At 61.5% G+C, this 26819-nt stretch overlaps 1 protein-coding gene across 2 annotated transcripts; it reads right to left on the reverse strand.

Moving 5' to 3' along the window:
• Window positions 1-753: 753 nt before the first annotated feature.
• On the reverse strand, window positions 754-26819 carry LOC131557316 (transcription factor COE4-like). 2 transcript variants are annotated; one of them, XM_058804405.1, is made up of 17 exons: window positions 26565-26819; window positions 25830-25948; window positions 20069-20225; window positions 19817-19880; window positions 19669-19724; window positions 18973-19046; window positions 18127-18195; window positions 12396-12477; window positions 9669-9786; window positions 7683-7816; window positions 7484-7610; window positions 6365-6453; window positions 5562-5627; window positions 4793-4934; window positions 3026-3205; window positions 2158-2349; window positions 754-981 (listed from the first exon to the last, which is right to left on the reverse strand). In XM_058804405.1, exons 1-17 carry the CDS (start codon window positions 26817-26819, stop codon window positions 911-913), a joined length of 1995 nt encoding a protein of 664 aa, XP_058660388.1. In that variant the 3' UTR covers window positions 754-910. The 2 variants fall into 2 exon arrangements, with proteins under 2 accessions (XP_058660388.1, XP_058660389.1); XM_058804406.1 differs by lacking the exon at window positions 26565-26819 and having other exon boundaries at window positions 7683-7813; window positions 25830-25963.

A 26819-nucleotide genomic window follows, 5' to 3' on the forward strand; every position in this document is an offset into this window, starting at 1 on the left:
TCCAGAGCATCCATTCCCCGTTGGAACATCCATCCCACCTGAAGCATCCATCCCACCTTGGATGATCCATCCTGACCTGGAGCTTCCATCCCACCAGGATCATCCAACCCATCCTGGAGCATCCATCTTACCTTGGATCATCCATCCTTTTCCAGAGCTTTCATCCTACCTTGGAACATCCATCCCTTTCCAGAGCTTCCATCCCATCCCGAAGTGTCCATCTCATCTGAGAGCATCCATCCCACCTTGGATGATCTACCCCACCTCGGAACATCTGTCCTACCTTGGAACACCCATCTCATTCCAGAGCATCCATCCCACCTTGGATGATTCATCCCACCTTAGAACATCTGTCCTGACCTGGAGCTTTCATCCCATCCTGGAGTGTCCATCTCAGCCCAGAGCATCCATCCCACCTTGGATCATCCATTTTTTTTCAGAGCTTCCATTCCACCTTGGAACATCCATCCCACCTTGGATCATCCATTTTTTTTCAGAGCATCCATCCCACATTGTATCATCCATCCTTTTCCAGAGCTTCCATCCCACCTTGGATCATCCATCCCACTTTGGATCATCCATCCTTTTCAGGATCATCCCTCCCATTCTGGACCACCCCTCCCGCCCATCCCAGCGCCTCCACCCCTCTCCCTCCTCCGCCCCATTCCCGGCTCTCTCCACCTCTTCCCGAGGCCAAACCCAGGAATTTTGGCTCATTCCAGGATTTCCCCGAGTCCCCCCTCAGCTGGGCCAGGCCGGGGCCACCCAGGGTGGGGACATCGGGGGGCTGGGTCCCCTCATCCCGCTGGGCCTGGCGGCTCCACCCAGCTCCGAGGGGAGGGGACAGGGATGTCCCCAGTCCTTGTCCCGGCGGGATGGGGGATCCGGAGCCCCTCCGGAGACGCCGTCCTTAGGAATAGGCCAATCCCTGGAGCGGCCGTGCCGGAGCATGGAATTTGTCCGAGTCCTCGAAAGCTGGGTCTGGGCAGGGTGGGGACAGCGTCAGCCGGGGGACATTGGGGACACTGGAGACAGAGCGGGACAGGGATGCGGGTGGCACAGGGCAGGGACATCAGGAAGGGAGTGCAGTGACATCGGGGACCCTCTGTGTGGCAGGGGGACTCAGGGTGGGTGTTGAGGACACTGGGGACCTTGGGGACACAGGGGGACAGGGACACGGGTGGCATTGGACAACCCCAGGTATGGGTGTCACATGGACAGGGACATCAGGAAGGAAGTGCGGTGACACTGGGGACTCTCTGTGGGTTGGGGGACTCAGGGTGGGTGTTGGGGACACTGGGGACCTTGGGGACAGGGATGCGGGTGGCATGGAATAGCCCCTGGTATGGGTGTCACATGGGCAGGGACATCAGGAAGGAAGTGCGGTGACACTGGGGACTCTCTGTGGGGCAGGGGGGCTCAAGGTGGGTACTGAGGACAGTGGGGACACTGGGGACACAGCAGGACAGAGATGCAGGTGGCATGGGACAATCCTAGGTGTGGGCATCACATGGGCAGGGACATCAAGGACCCTCCATTGAGCAGGGGGACTTGGGGTGGGTGTTGGGGACACGGGGGACCTTGGGGACACTGGGGACACGGGGGGACAGGCCCCAGGGTGGAACAGGGCAGCTCCAGCCACGCTCATGGGCGGGACATTGAGCAGGTCCAAGGATTACAGTGACACCAAGGTCACTCTGTGGGACAGGGCCACCCAGGGGCAGATGTCAGGGACCTTGGGGACAGAGAGGGACAAGGGTGGCACAAGGCAGTCCCAGCCATACCCAGGCATAGGACATCAGCAGTGTGGTGATATTGGGGACCCTCCATGGGGCTGGGGACAGATGTCAGGGACCCTGGGGACACAGGTGGCACAGGGCAGCCCCAACTATGCCCAGATACAGGACATCTGGAGTGTGGTGACGTCGGGGACCCTCCATGGGGCTGGGGCCACCTGAGACTGATGTCATGGACCTTTGGGATAGTGGGGACACTGGGGACAGAGAGGGACACGGGTGGCTCAGGGCAGCTCCAGCCATGCCCAGGGACAGGACATCAGCAGCGTGGTGATACCGGGGACCCTCCATGCGGCAGGAGCCACCCGGAGCTGTGTGTCAGGGACCGCGGTGGCCTTGGTGGCCCTGGGGACAGGCTGACCTTGTAGGGCGCTGGCGCAGGCGGGCGGGGGGGACCCCGGCGGGCGCAGCACGGGGGCGAAGGCGCTCTTCTGCTTCACGGCCGAGATCATCGTCACCGGGGAGAAGGAGAAGCCACCGGGAGAGGTGGCAGTGCCCCCGCCCGAGGTGACAGCGACGGATGAGGAGCCCAGCGGGGGACTGGCGGGCAGGACTGAGGGGACAGCCACACACACGGCTTGGATGGGGACAGGGGACACCATGAGGGGATAGGAGGGGATGGGACGGGGACAGGGATGGGGACAGGGAGAGAGGCAGGGACAGGGACAGGATAGGGCCAGGGATGAGGACAGGGATGGATACAGGGACAGGATAGGGAAGGGGACAAGGACAGGGATGGGGACAGGGACAGGGATGGGGACAGGGACAGGGATGGGGACAGGGACAGAGATGGGGACAGGGAGAGAAGCAGAGACAGGGACAAGGACAGGGCCAGGATGGGGCCAGAGATGGGGACAGAACAGGGAAGGGGACAGGGGCAGGCACAGGGATGGGAACAGGAACAGGGAGAGAGGCAGGGACAGGGACAATGACAACGATGGGCCAGGATGGGGACAGGGACAAGGACAGAGCTGTCCCACCTCACCTGACCATGTCCCCACTCCCTCTCCCACCCTCAGTGATGGCTTTGGGGACACTCCAGGGTTGTCACACGGCTTTGGGGACCCCATAGGGCTGGCCCATGACTCCGGGGACCCCCAGGGACCCCACAGTGACTTTGGGGCCATGAACCCCCCTTCAGGACTCCCCCAGGGCTGTCACACGGCTTTGGGGAGCCCCCTGAACCCGTGTCCCCCACCCCCATGGGTGTCCCCAGGTATGTCACTCACTGGCGTAGGGCGAGGTGGCAGTGGAGCCGTTCAGGAAGCTCGGGGGGGACCCGGGCACGCCCAGGCCGGCCATGGTGGCCCCGCCGAAGCCGCCGGTGGCCCCGGCAAAGCCGGGCTGGGGGGCCGAGCCCGGGGGGCCGAACCCCCGCGCCGGGGGCGTCCCGGGGCTGCGCGAGAACCCTGCGGGGACAGCGACACGGTGGCACGCCTGGAGAGGGGACACAACGCCCCGAGGCCACCGCGCACGTAATGGGGAACCCTAACACTGCAGGGACAGCGACACGGTGGCACCTCCCGGAGAGGGGACAGAGACTCTCCAGATTGCCCCCATCCCGCCCCGGGGTTTGGTCACAGCCCTGCGGGGACAGCGACACGGTGGCACCTCCTGGAGAGGGGACAAGGGCTCTCCGGACCACCCCCACCCCGCCCCGGGGACACCGCGACACGGTGCCACCGCCTGCACAGGGGACACAACCCCGCGAGGCCACCTTGCACCTTGGACAGAGCTCTGAGGGGACAGGGACGGATGGCACCTGCCAGGGAGAGGACAAAAGCCCTCCTGCCACCCCGAGGCCATCACACACCTTATGGGAGCACTGAGGGGACCAACAGGTGGCATCACCCAGGGAGGTGACAAAAGCCTTCCCGCCACCCCGAGGCGACCCCGAGGCCGCCTCACACCTTGGTCACAGCCCTGAGGGGACAGGGACACGGTGGCACTGCTTGCACAGGGGACACAACCCCCCGAGGCCACCGCGCACCTTGGACAGAGCTCAGAGGGGACAGGGACGGGTGGCACCCGCCAGGGAGGGGGCAAAAACCTTCCCGCCACCCCGAGGCCACCTCGAGGCCATCGCGCATCTTGGTCAGAGCCCTGAGGAAAAGCCACACGGTGGCACCGCCTGCACAGGGGACACAATGCCCCGAGGCCAGTGCACACCTTATAGGGAGCTCTGAGGGGACAGGGACTGGTGGCACCACCCGGGGAGGGGACAAAAACCTTCCCGCCACCCTGAGGTGACCTCGAGACCATTGCACACTTCATGGGGAGCACTGAGGGGACAGCGACAGGTGGCACCATCCGGGGAGGGGACAGAAGCCCTCCCACCACCTCAAGGCCACCTCAAGGCCATCGCACACTTTATAGGGAGCACTGAGGGGAGAGCCACAGGTGACACCTGCTGGGGAGGGGACACAACACCTCCGAGGCCATGGTGCACCTTGCTCAGAGCCCAGAGGAGACAGCAATGGGTGGCACACCCGGGGAGGGGACAAAAACCCTCCTGCCACCCCGAGGTGATCCCGAGGCCACCTTGCACCTTGGTCACAGCCCTGAGGGGACAGCGACACAGTGGCACTGCTTGCACAGGGGACACAACACCCCGAGGCCACCACACACGTTATGGGGAACCCTGAAGGGACACGGACGGGTGGCATCCGATGGGGAGGGGACAAAAACCTTCCCACCACCCCGAGGTCACCTCAAGGCCATCCCACACTTTATGCGGAGACCTGAGGGGACAGGGACACAGTGCCACCGCCTGCACAGGGGACACAACCCCCGAGGCCATCGTGCACCTTATGGGGAGCCCTGAGGGGACAACGACACGGTGGCACCTCCTGGAGAGGAGACAGAGACTCTCCGGACCGCCCTCCCCACCCCGAGGTCACCGCGCACCTTGGACAGAGCTCAGAGGGGACAGAGACAGGTGCCACCACCCGGGGAGGTGACAAAAGCCCTCCCGCCACCCCGAGGCCACCGCGCACCTTGTTCGGAGCCCTGTGGGGAGTCGCCCATGGCGAGGCCGAGCTGTCCCCCGCCGAAGGAGGGGACAGTGACGTGCGCGGGGGCCCTGGGGACACTGTAGAGCGCCTCGGCCACGTCGGCCGCCCGCTTCAGCAGCACGTCCTGGGGACACGACAGCACTGTCACCACCCAGGGAGGGTGGCACTGCTTGGTGACACCTCTGGGTGGCACCCTACAGTGCCACTTTGCAGTGTCACCTCACAGTGTCACCCTACAGTGTCACCCTCCAGCATGGTGCCACCCCACAGAGTAACTCCTTGGTGTCACCCCTCAGTGTCATCCCACAGAGTAAGCCCTTGGTGTCACCCATCAGTGCCACCTCTCTGTGCCACCCCACAGTGTCACCCTCCAGCACAGCGTCACCCTCAAGTGTCACCTCTCATTGTCACCCCCCGATGGTGCACCGCAGTGTCACCTCTTGGTGTCACCCCACAGTGCCACCCCTTGATGTCTCCCTGCAGAGCCACCCTCCAGCATAGTGTCACCCCTTGCTGTCACCCTACAGTGCCACCCCTCGGTGTCACCCCACCACCCACAGAGCCTGGGGTGACCCTGGGATGGGCCAGGGGTGTCTGGGACTGTCCCAGCTGGTGTCACCTCCCAGGGCTGGGGAGGGGACTGGGACCTTCCAGGTGTGCCAGGGGGGTACTCAAGGGGGGTCCCAGGGTGGGGGGTCCTAGGGGTGTCCCAAAGGGGTCCCAGAGGGGTCCCAGAGGTGTCCCCACACACCTGATTGCTGTGGGGGACCCCATAGAGCGCCTCCACCAGGTCGGCCGCACGCTTCAGCAGCACCTCCTGGGGACAGCAGAAGTGCTACACCCCCAGCCCATCCCCTATGGTCCCCCTGTGTCCCCAATGATGCCCCTGTGTCCCCTCATGGTCCCCCCATGTCCTTATTCTGTGTCCTCAAAGACCCCCCTGTGTCCCTCCTGCCCCCCTCATTCTATGTCCCCAATGACCACCCCCTTGTCCCCTCCATGGTCACCCCGTGTCCCCATTCTGTGTCCCCAATGACTCCACTGTGTCCCCCTGGTCACCACCCCTGATGCCCCCATTCTGTGTCCCCAATGAGCCCCTCCATGACCCCATTCTGTGCCCACAATGACCCCCTAGCCCCCCTCATTCTGTGTCCCCAAAGACTATCCTCTGTCCCCCGGTCACCACCCCTGACCCCCCAATTCTGTGTCCCCAGTGACCCCCCTCATGTCCCCATTCTGTGTCCCCAATGACCCCTCCTGTGTCTCCACTCTGTGCCTCCAGTGACCACTCCCTTGGCCCTCCCATGGTCCCCCCGTGTCCCTACCATGTCCCCCCAGTCACCACCCCTGACACCCCAATTCTGTGTCCCCAGTGACTCCCCCATGTCCCCATTTTGTGTCCCCAATGACCCCCCCAAGTCCCCGACCCCTGCCATACCCAGGGGACAAAACAACTGTCACCCCCTCCCTGTCCTTTGCCCTGGGGCACTGCCAGGGAGTCCCTGTGTCCCCGGCGTGTCCCTCCTGTCCTCCCGGGGTGTCACTGTCCCCTACCTTGGGCAGGCGCTCGGGGTCCCCGGGGTGCCGCGGGATCACCTTCTGCAGCCGCTGGAACCCATAATCGATGGTGGGCTCGTTCAGGGCTGGGGACAGGGGACACTGCCGTCACTGTCACAGTGTCCCATGGGCTGGGACATTGTCCCAAGGTCCAGGGCATTGTCCTGGCTGTCTGTGTCACTGTCACAAGGGCTCCGTCCCCTTACTGGGGTCTGTGTTCCTTTCCTGGGGTTTGTGTCCCCATCCCACAAGTGCGTGACAGTCCCAGGTGTCCCCATCCCAATTCCAGGTGTCACCAACCCAGGACTTTCCATCCCAATCCCAGTCCCAGGGTTCTCCACCCCTTTTTGGGGTTATGTGTCCCCTTCCCAGGTCTCAATCCCAAGACTCTATCCCATTCCCAGGTGTCCCCATCCCATTCCCAGGTGTCCCAATTCCCAACCCAGGTGTCCCCATCCCAACCCCAGCAGTCTCTATCCCATTCCCGGGTGTCCCCATTCCAATCCTGATGTCACCATCCCTTTTCCAGGCGTCCCCATCTAAATCTCAGGTGTCCTCATCCCATTCCCAGGCATCCCCATCCCAATCCCAATGTCCCCATCCCAGTCCTGATGTCCCCATCTCAATCCCAAGTGTTGCCATCCCAATCCCAGTGCTCTCCATCCCATTCCCAGGTGTCCCCATCCCAATCCCAGCAGTCTCTACCCCATTCCCAGATGTCCCCACACCAATCCCAATGTCCCCATCCCAGTCCCAGGTGAATCCATCCCATTCCCAGTGGTCTCTATCCCAATCCCAGTTGGCCTCCTAGGATTGGGTCTCTATCCCATTCCTGGGCGTCCCTAGCTCAATCCCAGGTGTCCCCATCCCAATCCTGATGTCCCCAATCCCAATGTCCCCAGTCCTAATGTCCCCTTCCCAAGCCCTATATCCCCACCCCAGCCCCAATGCCCTCAGTCCCAATGGCTCCACCCCAGTCCCAATGTCCCCACCCCAGTCCTGATGTCCCAGTCCCAATCCCGATGTCCCCAGTTCCACTGTCCCCAGTCCAGTCCTGATGTCCCCACCACAGTCCCAATGTCCCCATCCCAATGTCCCCTCCCCATTGCCCCTCACCGGTGTACACGAAGCGTCCCGGGGCGCCCTTGCAGAAGTGCTTGGCCTTGTAGGACAATGTCACCTCCACGACCCCCGGGATGTGCCGGGGGGGCGTCTGCACGCGGATGGCGTGGGGGGTGATGAGCTGCGGGGGGGACATGGCCTCAGCGGTGTCCTCAGCGTGTCCCCAGGTGTCCCCGCGCCACCCCGGCCATACCTCGCTCCACACCAGCACGGTGCCAAAGAGCACCTGGAGGCCATCGAAGAAGTTGTCCCCGATGACGATGACGGTGGCACCGCCCGTGGTCCAGCCCTCGCTGGGGCTGATGGCCTTGATGCAGGGGGTGGCTGCTGGAGGGGACAGCGACAGCCGTGGGGGGGGACAGGGACAGAGAGGAGGGGAAGCAGTGGTGGGGACAGAGGGGTGGGGGGCACAGGGACAGAGTAAGGGTGGAGGGGACAGGGACAGAGATGGCAGGGACAGAGAGAGGGGTGGGGGGCACAGGGACAGTGATGGGGTGGAGGGGACAAGGACAGGGGGGTGAAGGGGACAGGGATGGTGGGGACAGAGGGGTGAGGGGGACAGGGACAGCGATGGCAGGGACAGCTATGGCAGGGAGGGAGGGGTGAGACAGGGAGAGAGGAGTGGCAAGACAGGGACAGCGATGGCAGGGACAGAGGGGTGGAGGGGACAGGCACGGGGACATGGACATGGAGTGGGACAGACATGGGGACAGGCATGGGGACAGGGACAGAGGGGACAAGGACAGAGATGGGGTGGAGGGGACAGGGACAGAGAAGGTGGGGACAGAGGGGTGGCAGAACAAGGACAGCGATGGTGGGGACAGAGGGGTGGGGAGGGACAGGGACAGCAATGGGGTAGAGGCGACAAGGACAGAGATTGTGGGGACAGAGGAGTGGAGGGGGACAGGGAAGAGGGGACAGGAATGGGGACATGGACATGGAGTGGGACAGACATGAGGACACAAGGACAGGTATGGGGACATGGAGTGGGACAGATGTGGGGACATGGGGACCAGAATGGGCACACAGATATAGATGGGGACATGCGCGTGGATCGTGACAGATGTGGGGACAGGCATGGGGACACAGGGACAGGTATGGGGACATGGACATGGACGAGGACAGACATGGGGACATGGACATGGATGGGGACATGAGGGCATGGACTGGGACAGACACAGGAGGCCATGGGGGCATGGGGATATGGATTGGGACAGATATGGGGACACAGGGACATGGGCATAGCTGGGGACACACAAGTGGCCACAGGGACGTGACCAGGGACAGACATATGGACACAGATGGGGACAATCACAGGTGGCCACATGGACATGGCTGGGGACACGCATGTGTGATCATGGTGACACAAGTGAGGACAGAGGCACCCATGGACACCCAGCATGGATGGACACGGACACTTGGGGACAGCAGGGTGGGGACACAGGGATCACCTGGGGATGCCAGGTCAGGCTGGGGGCTCCCAAAACTTGTCCCCAAGATGTCCCCAAGGTGGCCATGGTGACACAGGTCTGGTGGACCTATCCATGGGGACACCCATGGATAGGTCCACCAGATATTGGGGACAGCAGGGTGGGGACAAATGGATCACCTGGGGGATGCCAGGCCACACTGGCAGGGTCCCATGGCATGTCCCCAGGATGTCCCCAAGATGGCCATGGTGACACAGGTGGGGAGGCACCCCATGGACACCGAACCATGGACAGGCAAAGACACTGGGGACAGCAGGGTGGGGACACAGATATCGTCCCAGGGGTGCCAGGTCACGCTGGCAGAGTCCCAAAACTTGCCCCCAAGATGTCCCCAAGGTGGCCACAGTGACATGGATGGGGACGGACACCCATGGATGGGCCCACCAGACATTTGGGGACAGCAGGTGGGCACAGCAGGTGGGGACAAAGGGATCACCCTGGGGATGCCAGCCACATTGGCAGGGTCCCAAAACATGTCCCCAAGATATCCTCAAGATGTCCCCAAGGTGGCCATGGTAACACCGATGGGGAGGAACCCATGGACACCCAACCATGGATGGGCACAAACATTGGGGACAGCACGGTGGGGACAGCACGGTGGGGACAGCAGGGATCACCCAGGGGGGTGCCAGGCCATGCTGGCAGGGTCCCAACACATGTCCCCAAGATGTCCTCAGGTGTCCCCTGACCTTCGGAGGGGTCGAGGCGCCGGGCGCGCCGGCCGTGCTTGGAGTTGTTGTGCACAAACATGTTGTCGGACACGGCCAGGACGTGGCCGTCCACATGCACCGTGGTGGACACCACCACCTGCGGGGACAAAGGACACGCTCACCCCGTGGTGGCCTGGCTGGGGACACCGCAGGGGCACTGCGTGTGGTGTCCCTGTAGTGTCCCAGGGGCGTCCCCTCCCCTGTCACAGAGCGGGACGCTGTCTGTGGTGTCCCCACGATGTCCCACAGTGTCCCCATCTCTGTCATACCACAGGGACACTGTGTGTGGTGTCCCTGTGATGTCCCCATCTCAGTCACAGCCCTGTCACACCGCAGGCACACTGTGTGTGGTGTCCCCACAATGTCCCCTCCCCTGACATGGCCCTGTCACACTGCAGGGATGCTGTGTGTGGTGTCCCTGTGTTGTCCCCATGGTGTCCCTATCCCTGTCACAGCCCTGTCACACCTCAGAGATGCTGTGTGTAGTGTCCCCATGATGTCCCCTCCCCTGACATGGCCTTGTCACACCACAGGGACGCTGTATGTGGTGTCCCCACAATGTTCCCATGGTGTCCCCATCCCTGTCACATCACAGGGATGCTGTGTGTGGTGTCCCTGTGCTGTCCCCATGATGACCCCATCTCTGTCACAGTCCTGTCACACCACAGTGGGGGCCCGCTGTGGTGTCCCCATGGTGTCACAGCGGTGGCTCGAGGGTGGCCCGCACAGCCTGGGGTCACCAGCCCCTCCTGGGGACCCCCAGACTGCCGAGCTCCTTCCCCCAGGGGACAGCCAGGGGACCCCAAACCCCTTTTAGGGTCACCCCCAGTGCCCCAAGTTCCCCCAAGGGGACCCCAAACCCCCTTGGGACCACCCCAAATTCCCCCCTAAGGGACCCCAAACCCCTTTTAGGGTCACCCCCAACTCCTCAAATTCTCCCCAGTCTTCCCTGCCCCCAGCCCCTCCAGGAGACCCTAAATCCCCCCCAAGGGAACCCAAACCCCTTTTAGGGTAACCCCAATTCTTCCAAATTCCCCCCAGAGGACCCCAAATCCCTTTTAGGGCCACCTCCAGCCCCCCACATCCCTCCAAGTGACCCCAAACCCCCTTAAAGCCCCCTCAGGAGACCCCAAACCCCTTTTAGGACCACCCCCACTCCTACTAATTCCCCCCAGAGGACCCCAAACCCCCTTTTTAGGGCCACCCCCACACCCCCTAATCCCCCAAACCCCCTTAGAACCCCCCCCTCAGGACCCCTCCAGCACACCCTAAACCCCTTTTAGGACCACCCCCAATCCCCCATCCCCTAAAAGGGACCCCCCCCCCATTCCCGTCCCCCCCTAAGCCCACAAACCCCACAAATCCTCCCCCCCCTTTTCCCTTTTCCCGCCGCTCTCCCGCCGCCGATGCCGCGATGCAAATGGGGTCGTTAATCACCGAAATGTCATAATTAACATCTCGTTAGCGAGCCCTGATGAACCTCGGGGGGGGGCCAGGACCCAGCTGCGACCGGGGGGGGGGGGTTGTGGGGGGAGCGGAGAATTTTGGGGTTTTCAGGCCGGATTTGGGGTTTTTTATAGGGAGGCGGTGGGATTTTTAGGGTAGCGGCGGATTTGGGATTTTCAAAGGGGTCGAGGGGAATTGGGGGCTCGACTCCCCCCGAACGGGGAATTCCTCTCGACCCCTTTGGGGATTCTTTTCGGGGTCACCTGCACCCCTTTTTGGGGTCAAAATTTGGGGGTTTTATAGGGCGGCAATGGAATTTTTAGGGTGGTGGCAGATTTGGGATTTTCAAAGGGGTCAAGGGGAATTGGGGGCTCAATTCCCCTCAACTCTTTTGGGGATTCTTTTTGGGGTCACTTGTACCCCTTTTTGGGGTCAAAATTTTGGAGATTTTGGGGGTTTTCAGGCCGGATTTGGGGTTTTTTTATAGAACAGCAGTGGGATATTTAGGGTAGCGGAAAATTTGGGATTTCAAGTCTCAACTTCAAGAAATTTGGGGAATCAAGTCTCCAATTCCCCTCGAACCCCTAAAAAAACCGCCACCACCCTAAAAAATCCACTGCCACCCTATAATGGGTGACACTTGGAGGTGACACTTGGGGACATCACAAATAGGATGGAGGACACCCCAAAAAGGGGTTCAGGTGAACCCAAAAAGATTTCCTAAAGGGGTTGAGGGGAATTGAGTCCCCAGTTTGCCTTGACCCCTTTAGGAAATCCCAAATCCACCACCAATCTATAACAGGTGACACTTCCAGGTGACACTTGGGGGCATCAAGGAGGAGATCCCAAAAAGGGATTCAGGCAACTCCAAAAGGATTCCCCAAAGGGTCGAGGGAGTTTGGGGACTCAATTCCTCTTGATCCATTTAAAAATCCCAAATTTACCACCACCCTATAAAACACCCCAAATTTTGACCGCAAAAAGGGGTGTAGGTGACCCCAAGAAGGATTTCCATAAGGGGTTGAGTGGAATTGAGTCCCCAGTTTACCTTGACCCCTTTGAAAATCCCAAATTTCCCACCACCCTCAAAAATCTACCGCCACCCTATAAAAAACCCCAAATTTCAATCCCTAAAAGGGGGTTGAGGTGCAGGCGACCACAAAAAGATTCCCCTTGACCCTTTTGGGAAATCCTTTTGTGGTCTCCTACACCCCTTTTTAGTGTCCCCTCCACCCTCTTGGTGATGTCCCCAAGTGTCACCTGGAAGCGCCGCATGTCCCGCGGGTTCCCAGCATTTTTCAGGCAGTTCTGGTTGCACTTGAGGAAAAACTTGAGGAAAAACCTGGAATGGGGGTGAAAAAAAAAGAGGGGACAAATGTGTCCCCATGGTGTCCCCAAATCTCAGTGTCCCCATCCCAGTGTCCCCATGGTGTCTCCAATCCCAATGTTCCTGTCTGTTGTCCCCATCCCAATGTCCCTTCTTGTCACCACCCCATTATTGTCTCCATCCTAGTGTCCCCATTCTGTCCCCATCCTGTCCCCATGGTGTCCCCAGTCCTGGTGTCCCCATCCCAATGTTCCATTCTGTCCTCGTTCTGCTGTCCCTTCTTGTCACCACTCCATTACTGTCCCCATCCAATTCTTGGTGTCCCCATTATGATCCCAGTGTTCCCATCCCCATCCCAGTGTCCCCATCCTGCCCCCATCCCAGTGTCCCATTGTGCCCGTTTTGCTGTCCCTTCTTGTCACCACGCCATTATTGTCCCCATCCCCATCCTGGTGTCCCCATTGCCATCCCAGTGTCCCCACCACCATCCTGGTCCCATCCTGTCCCCATCCCAGTGTCCCCATCCACATCTTGGTGCTCCCATTCTGTCCCCATCCCAATGTCCCGTTCTGTCCTCATTCTGCTGTCCCTTCTTTTCACCACCTCATCATGGTCCCCATCCCAGTGTCCCCATCCTGGTGTCCCCATTGCCATCCCAGTGTCCCCATCCCAGTGTTCCCATCCCCATCCACATCTTGCTGTCCCCATTCTGTCTCCATACTGTCCCAAATCCTGGTGTCCCCATCCCAATGTCTCATTCTGTCCCCGTTCTGCTGTCCTTTCTTGTCACCACCCCATTATTGTCCCCATCCCAGTGTCCCCATCCCACTGGGGGTGACACCGGGATCCCTGGAAACATTGGGGACCCCCGGGCCCGTCCCTGGGGTCACACGGGGTTTGGGGACATCTGGGGGACCCCAAGTGGGGTCAGCCCCAGGTCAGGCTGGGGGACAAGGAGGGGGATCCCAGGGAACGGGGATCCCACAAAAAGGGGGATTCCACAAAAAGGCGTTACATGGAAAGGGGATCCCATAAAAAAGGGGGTCCCAGGGAATGGGGATCCCACAAAAAAAGAGTTCCATGGAAATGGGATCCCATAAAAAGGGGATCCCACAAAAAAAGGGGATCCCACAAAAAAAAGGGATCTCGCAAAAAGGGGTCCCAGAAAATGGGGATCTCACAAAAAGCAGGTCCCAAAAAAAGAGGATCCCATGGAAAAGGGGTCTCAGGAAGAGGGGATCCCAGGAAAGAAGGGTTCCAAGGGCAAAAGGGGATCCCAGGGATCCCATAAAAAGAGGATCCTGAAAAAAGGGGATCCCACAAAAAAGGGGTCATGAGGGAAAAGGATCCCACAAAAAAACGGGTTACATGGAAAGGGGGATCCCAGGGAATGGGGATCCCATAGAAAAGTGGTCCCACAGAAAGGGGTTTCCAGGGAAAGTTAATCCTACAGAGAGGGGGTCCCAGGGAAAGAGATCCCACAATAAAGGGGTCTCATGGTTGAGGGGATCTCAGGGAAAAGGGATCCCACAAATCAGGAGATCCCATGGGTGAGGGGATCCCACAAAAAGGGATCTCATGGAGAGGGCATCCCATAAAAAGGAACTACCAGGGAGGGGAGGATCCCATGGAAAAGGGGTCCCAGGGAATGGGGATCCCACAAAAAAGGGTTTCCCATGGAAAGGGGGATCCCACAAAAAGCAGATCCCATGAAATGGTGATCCCCATGGAAAAGAGGGATCCCAAAAAAGGGGGATCCTGCAAAAAGGGGGACCCCGAAAAAGGGGGAATCCCAAAAAAAAGGGGTCTCATTTAGAGAATCCCATGGAGGGAAGGATCATAGGGAGAGAGGATCCCATGGAAAAGGGGGATCCCACAAAAAGGGAGATCCCACAAAAAAGGGAGATCCCACAAAAAAGGGGTCTCATTTAGAGGATCCCATGGAAAAGGCGGATCCCACAGCGAGGGGCTCCCCATGGAAAGGGGGATCCCACAAAAAGAGGAACCCCACAAAAAGGGGTCTCATTTAGAGGACCAATGGAAAAGGGGGACCCCACAGCGAGGGGCTCCCCATGGAAAGGGGGATCCCATAAAAAGGGAGTCCCAAAAAAAGAGGGGTCCCACAAAAAGGGAGATCCCATAAAAAGAGGATCCCACAAAAAGGGGTCTCATTTTTAGGACCCCATGGAAAAGGGGAGACCCCATAAAAAGGGATCTCACACTGAGGAGGTCCCGACCCCACAGAAAGGGGGTTCCACCTTATGGAACACCACAGGAAAAGGGGGGCTCCCCCCATTCCCATAATCCCATTCCCGCCCTGCGGGTGGTAATCAGGGCAAGGAAGAAGCTGGAAAACGCCGGGAAACACCCCAAAAACGCCCCAAAAACACCCCAAAAACGGTCCCGCCACCCCCGGCACAGCGCAGCCGCGGGGGAACCCCAAACCCCCAAAAAAACCCCACAAAATCCCCCCTAAACCCCCCAAATCCCGGCCCCAGGTAGGGGGGCTGGGGCTGAACCCCCGCGAGTTAAAAATACGGGGCCGGCGCATTAATTAGCATCGCTAATTACCATTGAATATGCAAATGCCCGGCGCCGCTGCCGAGCACCTTGTGCTCGCGGCGCATAAATTTGAATGCGCAATTAGCATAATCGTGGCTAATTAATGAGAAGCGTCAATTTTCGCAGCCGGGTAATTTGATTAACGCCGCGAGAGGGGCACTTAGCGCGCTCTCAAACCAGCGGGGCTGGCCCGGGGGGGGACACGGGGACACGGGGGACAGGGGGGGTTCGCGACAGGGATGGGGACACGGCTGGCCCTGCGTGACCCTCCGGAAGGGACGGGGATGGGGACGCCCCAAAAGTGACGGGAATGGGGAGAGGGGACACCCCAAAGTGATGGGAATGGGGACACCCCAAATATTACAGGAACAGGAACAGAGGATGGGGGACACCCCAGAAGTGATGGGGATAGGGACAGGGGACACCTCGAAACTGATGGGGATGGGGACACCCCGAAAGTGATGGGGATGGGGAGAGGGGACATCCCAAAGGTGATGGGGATGGGGACATGGGGACGCCTCGAAAGTGATGGGTATGGGGACAAGGGACACCCCAAAAGTGATGGGGATTGGGACAGAGGATTGAGGACACCTCAAAAGTGACAGAGATAGGGACAGGGAATTGGGGACACCCCAAAAGTAATAGGGATGGGGAGAGGGGACATCCCGAAAGTGATGGGGATGGGGACAGGGGGTTGGCCACACCCCAAAAGTGACAGGGATGGGGACAAGGGACACTCTATAAATCCTGGGGTGGGTTGGGGACACTCCTGCAAGTGGGTGACCCCCCAAAAGTGATGGAGATGGGGACAGGGGACACCCTGAAAGTGCTGTGAATGGAGACACTCCAAAAGTCCTGGGGCGGGTTGGGGACACCTCAAAAGGGATGGGAATGGGGACACCCCAAAATTCCTGGGGTGGGTTGGGGACACCCCAAAAGTGATGGGGATGGGGACAGGGAACACCCTGATAGTGATGGGGGGGACAGGTTGGGGACAAGCCTGGAACTGCATGACCCCCCAGAAGGGATGGGAATGGGGAGAAGGCACACCCCAAAAGTGACAGGGATGGGGACAGGAGAGACCCCGAAAGTGATGGAGATGGAGACACCTCAAAAGTCTTGTGATTGGGGACAGGGAACACCCCAAAAGTCCTGGGGAAGATTGGGACACCCAGAAGTACTGGGAATGGGGGCACCCCAAAAGTGTTATGAATGGGGAGAGGGGACGCCCCAAAAGTGACAGGAATGAGGACAGGGGACACCCCAAAAGTGATGGGAATGGGGATTGGGGGTTGGCAACACCCCAAAAGTGACAGAGATGGGGACAGGGGACTGGGGACACCCTAAAACTGATGGGGATTGGGACACCCCAAAAGTCATGGGAATGGGGAGAAGGGAGACCCCAAAGTGATGGGGATGGGGACACCCCAAAATTCCTGAGGTGGGTTGGGGACACCCTGAAAGTGATGAGGGTGGGGACAGAGGACACCCTAAAAGTGATGGGGACAGGGGATGGGGGACACCACAAAATGATCAGAATGGAGACACTTCAAAAGTCCTGGGGTGGGTTGGGGACACCCCAAAAGTGACGGGGATGGGGACTGGGGACGCCCTAAAAGTGATGGGGATGAGGACAGTGGACACCCTGAAAGGGATGGGGACACCCCGAAAGGGATGGGGACACCCCATAAGTGTTGTGAATGGGGACAGAGGACACCCCAAAAGTGATGCAGTCAGGGACACCCCAAAAGTGATGTGAGTGGACAGAGAGGACACCCCAAAAGTGACAGGGATGGGGACAGAGGACACACCAAAAGTGATGGGAATGGGGACATCCAGAAAGTCCTGGAGCAGGCTGGGGACACCCCAAAAGTGACGGGGACAGGGGGCACAGGCTGGGGACACGCCTGGAACTGCATGACCCCCGAAAGGGATGGGGATGGGGAGAGGGGTTGGGGACACCCCGAAAGTCGAGGGGTGGGTTGGGGACACCCCAAAAGTGATGAGGATGAGGAGAGAGGACTTCCCTAAAGTCCTGGGTGGTTTGGGGACACTCCTGCAAGTGGGTGACCCCCCAAAAGTGATGGAGATGGGGACAGGGAGCACCCTGAAAGTGCTGTGAATGGAGACACCCCAAAAGTCCTGAGGCGGGTTGGGGACACCCCAAAAGTTCTGGGGATGAGGGGGACAGGTTGAGGGACACACCTGACATGAAAGTGCTGGGGATGCAGAGAGGGAGTTGGGGACACCCCAAAAGTCCTGGGGCGGGTTGGGGACAAGTTGGGGACACCCCTGGAAGTGGGTAACCCCCCAAAAGTGCTGGGGATGGGGACAGGGGATTGGGGACATCCCAAAATGCTGTGAAGGGGGACCAGGGACACCCCAAACATCCTGGGGTGGGTTTGGGGACACCCCTAAAGTGCTGGGGAGGCGGGGGGACAGGTTGGGGACTCTCCTGGCACTGGGTGACCCCCTAAAAGGCCCATGGATGGGGACAGGGGGTTGGGGACACCCCAAAAGTCCTTGGGGGCAGACTGGGGGACCCCCCAAAAGTCCTGCGGCTGAGGAGGGGACATTTGGGACATTTGGGACATGGCCACCAACCATCGGGGTGTCACCTCCCAAGGGGACGCCACCCCCAAAAGCGCCATGATGGGGACAGCCCCAGGACACCTGCGGGACAGGGGACACGGGGACAACGGCAGTGACAAGGGGACAAGTGACAACCCCGCGCTTGGCTTGGTGGCACCAGGGAGGTGACACCGGGACAGGCAGGAGGACCCCGGTGGGGACAGGGACAGAGGGACCTCAGGGACGGGGACACAGCCACCCTGAGATGTCCCCAATGCACCAGTGCCACCTCCATTATTGATGTGACCGCTGGGGACATCTGTCACCGCTGTCACCCCCTGGGGACACCCGGAGTGCCCTCTGCTGTCCCTTGGCTCATCAGCATCATGTCCCCAAGCTTGGGTACACCGCCGGTGCTGCCACCCCCTCCAGGTCACCATGAGGCCTCCCGATGTCCCCAGTGTCCCCCAATGTCCCCCAATGTCCCCAGAGTCCCCAGTGTCCCGAGATGTCTCCCAATGTCCCCAGCACCTGTCGATGATGACGGGGTCCGAGGGGGTCTCGTTGCGGTTCCCGCAGCTCTTCTTGTCACAGCAGCGGCTGGACACGGGGACAGCAGGTGACATCAGGGGACAGCAGGCGACATCAGGGGACAGCGAGGAATGAGGGACCCCCAAACCCCGGGGGGGACGCGCCAGGTCCCCGTGTCCCACCCTGGGGCCGCCCCGTCACTCAGGGGTGGGGGACAGAGGGGACAGTGGGGAGGGGACACAGCAGGGGGGACACTCAGGGGTGGCACTTTGCCACCCCTTTATGGGGTTGGGGACAGATTTGGGGGTCCTGGGGGCTCTGCGTCCTCTCTGGGTGGCTCTGAAGGCCTTGGGGACCCATCCCTGTCACCCTCGGGGGCTCCGTGTCACCTCTGGGTGGCTCTGAAGGTGTTGGGGACCCATCCCTGTCACGCTTGGGTGGCTCTGAAGGGGTTGGGGACCCATCCCTGTCACCCTTTAATGGCCCTGGAGGGCTTGGGGACCCATCTGTGTCACCCTGGGTGGCTCTGAAGGGGTTGGGGACGCATCCCTGTCACCTCAGGGGGCTCCACGTCACCTCCGCGTGGCTCTGAAGGGGTTGGGGACCCGTTCCTCTCACCCTTTAATGGCTCTGAAGGGCTTGGGGACCCATCCCTGTCACCTCCAGGTGACACAGCAGGGCCACCCGCAGTCCCCGGCCCCGAGGGGACACCGGACGTGGCCTGTCCCCTGTCGCAGGGTTAATTAGCGGCGCTGCCTCGGCTCGTTAATTAGTACGAGGGGTCGGTAACCACGAGCTGGCACCGAAGGGACCTTGGGGACACCCCTGTCACCCCCGGGCTGTCACCTGCACATGATCTCGTGCGTCAGCAGCACCCGGCACATCTCGGGGTTCTTGTCCTGCCCCTCGTAAATGATGGCCTGGAGGGGACACCGAGGGGACAGCCGCGACACCGCGGTGGCACCGTGGAGGTCCCCGCCCCCGGCCAGATGTGGCGGCGGGGACATCCAGATGTCACCCGCGGGTGGGGCCGGGGGGATTTTTGGGGGATTTGGGGGGTTATTTGGGGGACTTTTGGGGGATTTTCGAGGGACTTTGGGGGAGTTTTGGGGGGGCTTGGGGGGATTTTTGCGGGGGGGGATTTTTTGGGGAGGATTTTTGGGGGGAGTTTTGGGGGCATTTTGGGGGTGATTTTGGGGGTGATTTTGAGGGGGCTTTTTGGAGATTTTGGGGGGATTTCTGGGGGATTTCTGGGGGATTTTTTGGGGAGGATTTTTGGGGGGACATTTAGAGAGGATTTTGGGGGGATTTTGGAGGGATTTTTGGGGGGGACTTTTGGGGGGACTTTGGGGAGCATTTTTGGGGAGGATTTTTGGGGGGATTTTTGGGGGATTTTTGGGGGGTACTTTCGGGGGGCTTTTCGGGGGGGATGTTCTGGGGGGGGATTTTTTTGGAGGGGATGTTTTTTGGGGGGAGATTTTTATTGGGGGGGGGGAGTTTTAGTGGGGGGGATTTTTTGGGAGATTTATGGGGTCTTGGTACCTGCTTGGACATGGAGTCAATGAGGCGGACATACAAATCCTGCTCAGTCCGCAGCCCTGTGGGGACACCAGAGGGGTCACCCCGCTTGTCACCTCCCCTTGGGGACACCCCAAATCCCACCCAGATCCCCCCAAACCCTCTCACCCACCGTTGCTGTAGAGCAGCTGCAGCCGGTAGTGGATCCCGTTGTTGGTTTTCTCCCCGTTCTGCTCCTTGAGGGGTTTTGGGGACAAAATTCACAGCCAGGGTCACTCAATGTCCCCTCCTGGTCACTCCATGTCCCTCCCACCCCGTTCTGGGGTCACTCGTGCCATAATTTGGGGTAGCACTCCGACCTCACCGTGACTGCGGCCCCACGGGGGTTTTTGGGGCAGTTTTGGGGTTTTTTGGGGTTTCTCACCCGCTCCTTCTCCACGAAGTCGATGAAGCAGGTGCGCTCCACCTCCACGGGCTGGCCCTGGCGGTCGTACATGGCCAGCACGAAGTGGAAGAAGTTGGACTTGCGCAGGTTGGCCGGGGGCTGCTTCTCGAAGTGAGCGCGGGCCAGCGACACCCCGCTGCGATGGCGACACGGTGTGGGGACAGCCGCGACAGTGACACGGCCACAGCCCCGGCAGCACAGTTACCCTCTCTGCAGCAGGAACCCCAAACCCCAGAAAACCCCAAACCCCGAGAACTGCAGCACCGGGAACCCCCAAAACCCAAGAACCCCAAATCCCAGGAACCCTAAACCCCGAGAATCCCAAACCCCGGGAACCCCAAACCCTGAGAACCTCAAACCCCTGAAAACCTCAAACTCCCGAAAATCCCAACACTGGGAACCCCAAACCCCGAGAACTCCAGACTTCGGGAACTCCAAACCCTGGGAATCCCAGTCCTGGGGATCCCCAGCATAGGCAACCCCAGTCCTGGGGATCCCCATCCCCATGAACCCCAGTCCTGGTGATCCCCAGCACCGGAACCCCCAAACCACGTCCGGGGATCCCCCAGGACTGGGACCCTCCGTGCCTCATCCCGGGGACCCCCAGCACCAGAACCTCCAAACCCCGAGAACCTCAGTCCTGGGAACCCCCAAACTCCAAAAACGCAGTCCTGGGGATCCCCATCCCCATGAACCCCAGTTCTGGGGATCCCAGGCACCAGAAACCCCCAAACCGCGTCGGGGGGTCCCCCAGGACTGGAATCCCCAGGACCCCCTCTCGGGGAGCCCCCAGCACCCCATCCCCGGGATCCCCATCCTTAAGAACCCCAGTCCTGGATCCCCCAGCACCGGGAACCCCCAAAACCCCGTCTGGGGGACCCTCAGGACTGGGACCTGCAGCACCCCATTCCCAGGAACCTCAGACCTGGGGATCCCCAGCACTGGGACCCTCAGGACCCCACCCCAAGGACCCCCCAGCTCCCCGTCCTGGGGATCCCCATCCCTAAAAACCCCAATCCTGGAAACCCCCAACACGGGGACCCCCAGCACCCCATTACCAGGACTGGGATCCCCAGTCCCCCATCCCGAGGGCTCCCAGCACCCCATTCCCAGGAGCCCAAAACCTCCTCCAAGGGACACCAGCACCCCCAGCTCCCCATCCCGGGAACCCCCAAACCCCATCCAGGGGACACTCAGTGCCCCATCTCCAGGATCCCCATTCCCGAGAACCCAAATTCTGGGGACCCCCAGTACCAGGAACCCCAAAACCTCCTCCACGGGACACCACCACCCCCAGCACCCCATTACCAGGATTCCCATCCCCAAGAACCCCAATTCTGGGGACCTCCACTACCGGGACCCCCAGCACCCCATCCCGGGGACCCCCAGTACCAGGAACCCCCAAAACCTCCTCCAAGGGACACCCACACCCCCAACTCCCCATCCTGGGGATGCCCAGCATCGGGAACCCCGAAAACCCCATCTGGGGGACCCCCAGGATTCCATCTCCAGGATCCCCATTCCCGAGAACCCAAATTCTGGGGACCCCCAGCACCGGGAACCCCAGAACCTCCTCCATGGGACACCAGCACCCCCAGCTCCCCATCCTGGGGATCCCCATCCCTGATAACCCAAATCCTGGGGACCCCCAGCACCCCAACATGAGGACACCTGGAAACTCCGCCCCAGGGACCCCCAGCATCCCATTACCAGGACTGGGATCGCCAGTCCCCCATCCCGGGGGACCCCCAAAACGCCATTCCCAGGAACCCCAAAACCTCCTCCATGGGACACCAGCACCCCCAGCACCCCATCCTGGGGATCCCCATCCCTGATAACCCAAATCCTGGGGACCCCCACTACCGGGCCCCCCAGCACCAGGAACCCCAAAACCTCCTCCATGGGACACCAACACCCCCAGCACCCCATTACCAGGAACCCCAAAACCCCATGACCAGGATTCCCATCCCCAAGAACCCAAATCCTGGGGTACCCCAGCACCAGGGACCCCAAGGACCCCATTACCAGGAACCCCAAAACCTCCTCCATGGGACACCAGCACCCCCAGCGCCCCATTTCCAGGACACTCGGAAATTCAGCACTGGGACCCCCAAAACCCCTCCATGGGACACCAGAACCCCAACACCCCATCCTAGGGACCCCCTAAACCCCATCCTGGGGACTCCCCAAAATCTCCTCCATGGGACACCAGCGCCCCATCCTGGGGACCCCCAGCACCTCAATATTGGGACACCCCAAAACAGCACCGAGACCCCCAGACCCTTCTCCATGGGACTCCCACCGCCCCTTCCCAGAATCCCAAATCTCCAAAATCCCAAAACCCTAAAATCCAGTCCTTGGGACCCCCAGCACCCTGGCCTGGGACCCCCCAAAACTTACAGCACTCTGTCCCCAGGGCCACCAGGATCCCATCCCCAGGGCCACCAGCCTGTCCCCAAGACCACCAGTCTGTCCCCAGGGCAACCAGCCTGTCCCCAAGGCTACAAGAACCCTGCCCCTAAGGCCACCAGCTTGTCCCCAAGGCCACCAGGACCCCATCCCCAAGGCCACCAGCTTGTCCTCAAGTCGACCAGCCTCTCCTCAAGACCCCCAGGACCCTGTCCCCAAGGCCACCAGCCTGTCCCCAAGGCCAACAGGACCCCGTCCCCAGGGCCACCAGTCTGTCCACAAGGCCACCAGCCTGTCCCCAGCACCCCACAAGGGTGACACCCAGCACCCCCTCCCTGTCCAGGGCAGGGGACAGACTTGGGGACACCCTGCCCCTGGCATCGGGGACACGAGGGACAGAAGGGGACAGAGGGGACATTCCTGAGCCCTCCCTGCCCAAGCCACCCCTCAGTGCCACCTCTGGGCTCGCCGCTGTCACCGCTGCTGTCCCTGCCCCGACACCCGTGGTGACAGCACGGTGACAGCAGAGCCATATCAGGGACGATGGCTCCAGCACAGTCCCTGTCACTGTCACCGTGTCCCCACCCCGCTGGTGGCCCTGTCCCCTCGGTGTCCCCCCGGTGGCAGCAGAGAGGGTCCCCAGCGTCACCCCTGCCACAGCCACGCACCAACCCAGCCCCTTGGTGACACTCTGGGGACATTTCCCGAGGACAGCTCCTTCAGCTCTTCCAAAGTGTCCCCAGGGTCACTCGCAGGGTCCCAAAGTGTCCCCAGGGTCATCCACGGGGTCCCAAAGTGTCCCCAGGGTCACTCGCGGGGCCACACCTGGCAAGGTGACAATACCTGTGCACGACCACCCCAAATGGGTCACATCATGTCCCCACACCTGCCGTGGACACCGCGGCGTGTCCCTTGTCCTCTCCCCGCGCTGGTGGCTTCGCCCTCGGTGTCCCACCCCCTCGGGGACACCTCTATCCCCTCACTGTACCCTCCCTACAACGGGACAGCGGCTCCTCACAACCCCACAGATTCCCCCAAAGGGCCGCGGTGACAGCGGGGGTGGCTCTGGCTGTCGCCGCTGTCCCCCGCCGTGTCCTCCCCGCGCTGCCGGCCCCGCCCGCTGCGTTAATTAATTATTAAAGGCAATCAAGCATTTCCAAGCAGCCGCGGCCCCGGCGCTTCCAGGAAAGCGGCGCCGGCCCCAAAGTGGCTCCGGGGGGGCTCTGGGGACCCCGCAGCGGGGACACCCCGGACACGGTGCCAAACCTTTGGGGACACTGAGGGACAGAAGGTTTAGAGGGTCCCGGTGCCACCCCACGGAGCAGGAACTCGGTGCCACCCCCTTGGGGACACTGCGGTGGCCATGGGGACACTGATGTTTGTGGGGTGAGGGTGACACCTCCCCTCAGACAGTGTCCCCACGCGTGGCACTGCCAGCACGGTGGCACACGCCCAGCTGCCACCAGGGTGGCACTGCCCGCTCGGTGACACGTCCCTGTCACCACTGCCAGTCCCGGGTGTGTCCCTCTGTCCCAGGGAGGTTTTGGGGACACAGGACCTGGCACTGCTCTCCCTCAGCTGTATCACATTGTCACCCCCCGGGGGTGGCTGCGCTTTGGGGTCCCTTTGGGGTTTGGGGGATTCCCTGAGGTTTTCCAGCATCCCAAAGTTTTGGGGGGACCCCGGGGAGCCACCATGACCCCTTATGGACACCCCAAAGCCGGCAGAGGGGACAGCAGGACAGGGGTGGCACTGAGGGAGAGAGGGACAGGGGAGAGGGGATACTGAGGGAGGGCAGGGAATGGGATTTGAACCCCCAAAAAGGGGAAAGAATGGGATTTGAGGAGGGCAGGAATGGGATTTGAGTTCCCAGGAGGACAGGAATGGGATTTGAGCACCCAAAAGGGTCAGGGAATGGGATTTGTCCCCTGGAAAAGGCAGGAATGGGATTTGAGCTTCTCCAAAAGGGTGAAGAATGGGATCTGAGTCCCTCAGAAAAGGCAGGAATGGGATTTGAGTTTCCAGGAGGGCAGGAATGGGATTTCAGCCCCCCAGAAGGGCAGGGATTGAGATTTGAGTCCCCTGGAAAAGGCAGGAATGGGATTTGAGTCCCGCAGAAAAGGCAGGAATGGGATTTGAGTTCCCTGGAAAGGCAGGAATGGAATTTGAGCCCCTTAGAAAAGGCAGGAATGGGATTTGAGCCTCAAAAGGGCAGGGATGGGATTTGATCCACCAGGAGGGCAAGGAATGGGATTTGAGTCCCCAAAAAGGGAAGGAATGGGATTTGAGCCCCCTGGAAAAGGCAGGAATGGGAATTGAACCCCCCGGAAGAGGCAGGGAATGGGATCTGAGCGCCCCAAAAGGGCAGGGAATGGGATTCGAATTCCCAGGAAAAGGCACAGATGGGCACAGACCCCATTCCCGTTGGCACAAACCCCTGGCACCTGAAACCCAGGATGCCCAGGGCACCGGGATTGGGGATGCAGAGGCCCAAGGAATGCCAGGAAAAATGTGGGGGCACACCCTGGGATGTCTGTGAGACCCAGGACACTGGAATGCCCATGGAACCAGGCATGCCCACGGTGCCCAGGAGGCCCATGGGGCATGGAATACCCTGAAATGCCCACAGCAGATGCCCAGGATGCCCACAGGACCTGGAATTCCTATTCCCATGGATCCCAGGACACTCCCAAAGCCCAGGATTCTCACAGCCCCTGGAATATCTTGGAATGCCCACAGCTGATGCCCAGGATGCCCACAGGACCTGGAATTCCCATTCCCATGGATCCCAGGACACTCCCAGAGCCCAGGATGCCCTGGAATTTGGGATACCAGCAGAGCCCGGGATGCCCGTGGAAATTTGGGATGCCCACAGAGCCTGGCACATCCACAGCCCTGGGATACCCACACCCATGGAACGCCCACGGAAGCTGGGAAACCCGAGGAGCTCAGGATGCCCAAAGCCCTGGAATGCCCAGAAACACCGGGATACCCATGGAAACCGGGATGCCCATAGCCCCTGGAACGCCCATGGAAGCTGGGAAACCCGAGGAGCTCAGGATGCCCAGAGCCCTGGAATGCTCAGACCCCCGAGATGCCCATGAAAACCGGGATGCCCACTGCCCCTGGAGTACCCCTGGAATGCCCACAGCCCTTGGAATTCCCGCGGAACCCGGGATTCCCGATTCCCGTGGACCCCGGGATGCCCGCGGAGCTCGGCTTGCGTCCATCCCGCAGCCCCCGGAGCCGCCGGGCTGCCCCAAAACTGTCCCCAGGCTGCCTCAAAACTGTCCCCAAGCTGTCCCCGAGCTGTCCCCGGGCTGTCCCTTACCTCTGCGCCGCCGTGCTGGCGTCCAGGATGCCGGTGCCCCCCTGCAGCCAGCGGCCGGCGGGGAGCCCCGCGCTCAGCGGCTCCTCCTTCATGGGGACCCCCCCGCGGGGCAGCGCCTCCTGCACCGAGAACATCACCGGGGGGCTCAGGGGGACCCCCGGACACCCCCGGGATCAGCACCGGGCAGGTGCCGGGGGCCGCCGTCCCGGCCGCCGGGGAAGCGGCATCTGCGGAGGGAGGGATGGAAGGGGAGAGGGAGGGAAGGAGGGAGGAGGGGGCGGGAGGGGGCAGAGCCCGAGAAGTTGGAGCTGGAGGAGCCCCGGAGCCAAGCGAGGGGAGGGGAAGGGGCGGGGGGAGGCGCGGGGGGAGAGGGAGGGATGGGGAGGGAGGAGTGGAGGGAGGGATGGGGAGGAAGGAGGGAGGGATGGGGAGGAAGGCTCGGAGGAGGAGTGGAGGGATGGATGGAGGGAGGCCCGGAGGAGGAGTAGAAGGATGGAGAGAGGGAGGGCTGGAGGAGGAGTGGAGGGATGGAAGGAAGGAGGGAGAGGAGGGCTAGAGGAAGGTTCGGCGGAGGGAGGGAGGGATGGAGGCTCGGGGGAGGGAGGGATGGAGCGCGGCACCGGAGGGAAGGAGGGAGGGATGGAGGCTCGCAGGGAGGCAGGGCCGAGGCGCAGGGGAGGAGTGCAGGCGGCCGGGGGGGCCCGGCCGGGGGCGGGGGCTCGGTTCCGTTATTACCGGGCGGGCGGCGGCGGCGGCGCGGGGGGGCGGAGGCAGCGGCGGCGGCAGCAGCGGCAGCAGCAGCAGCAGCGGGCGGCCGGGGGGCGGCCCGGGGGTCCCCGCAACGCCATCACCGCCCTCTCCCCGCCGCCTCCGCCGCCCCCCGGCCCGGCCCCGGCCGCCCGGCTCGGGCAGCAGCACCATGAGCAGCAGCAGCCCGGCTCGCTGCCGCCGCCCCGCCGCCGCCGCCGCCGCCCCACCGGCCCGGGCCAT

The sequence above is a fragment of the Ammospiza caudacuta genome, chromosome 4 (assembly GCF_027887145.1).
Source record: "Ammospiza caudacuta isolate bAmmCau1 chromosome 4, bAmmCau1.pri, whole genome shotgun sequence".
Classification (NCBI taxonomy): Eukaryota; Metazoa; Chordata; class Aves; order Passeriformes; family Passerellidae; genus Ammospiza; species Ammospiza caudacuta.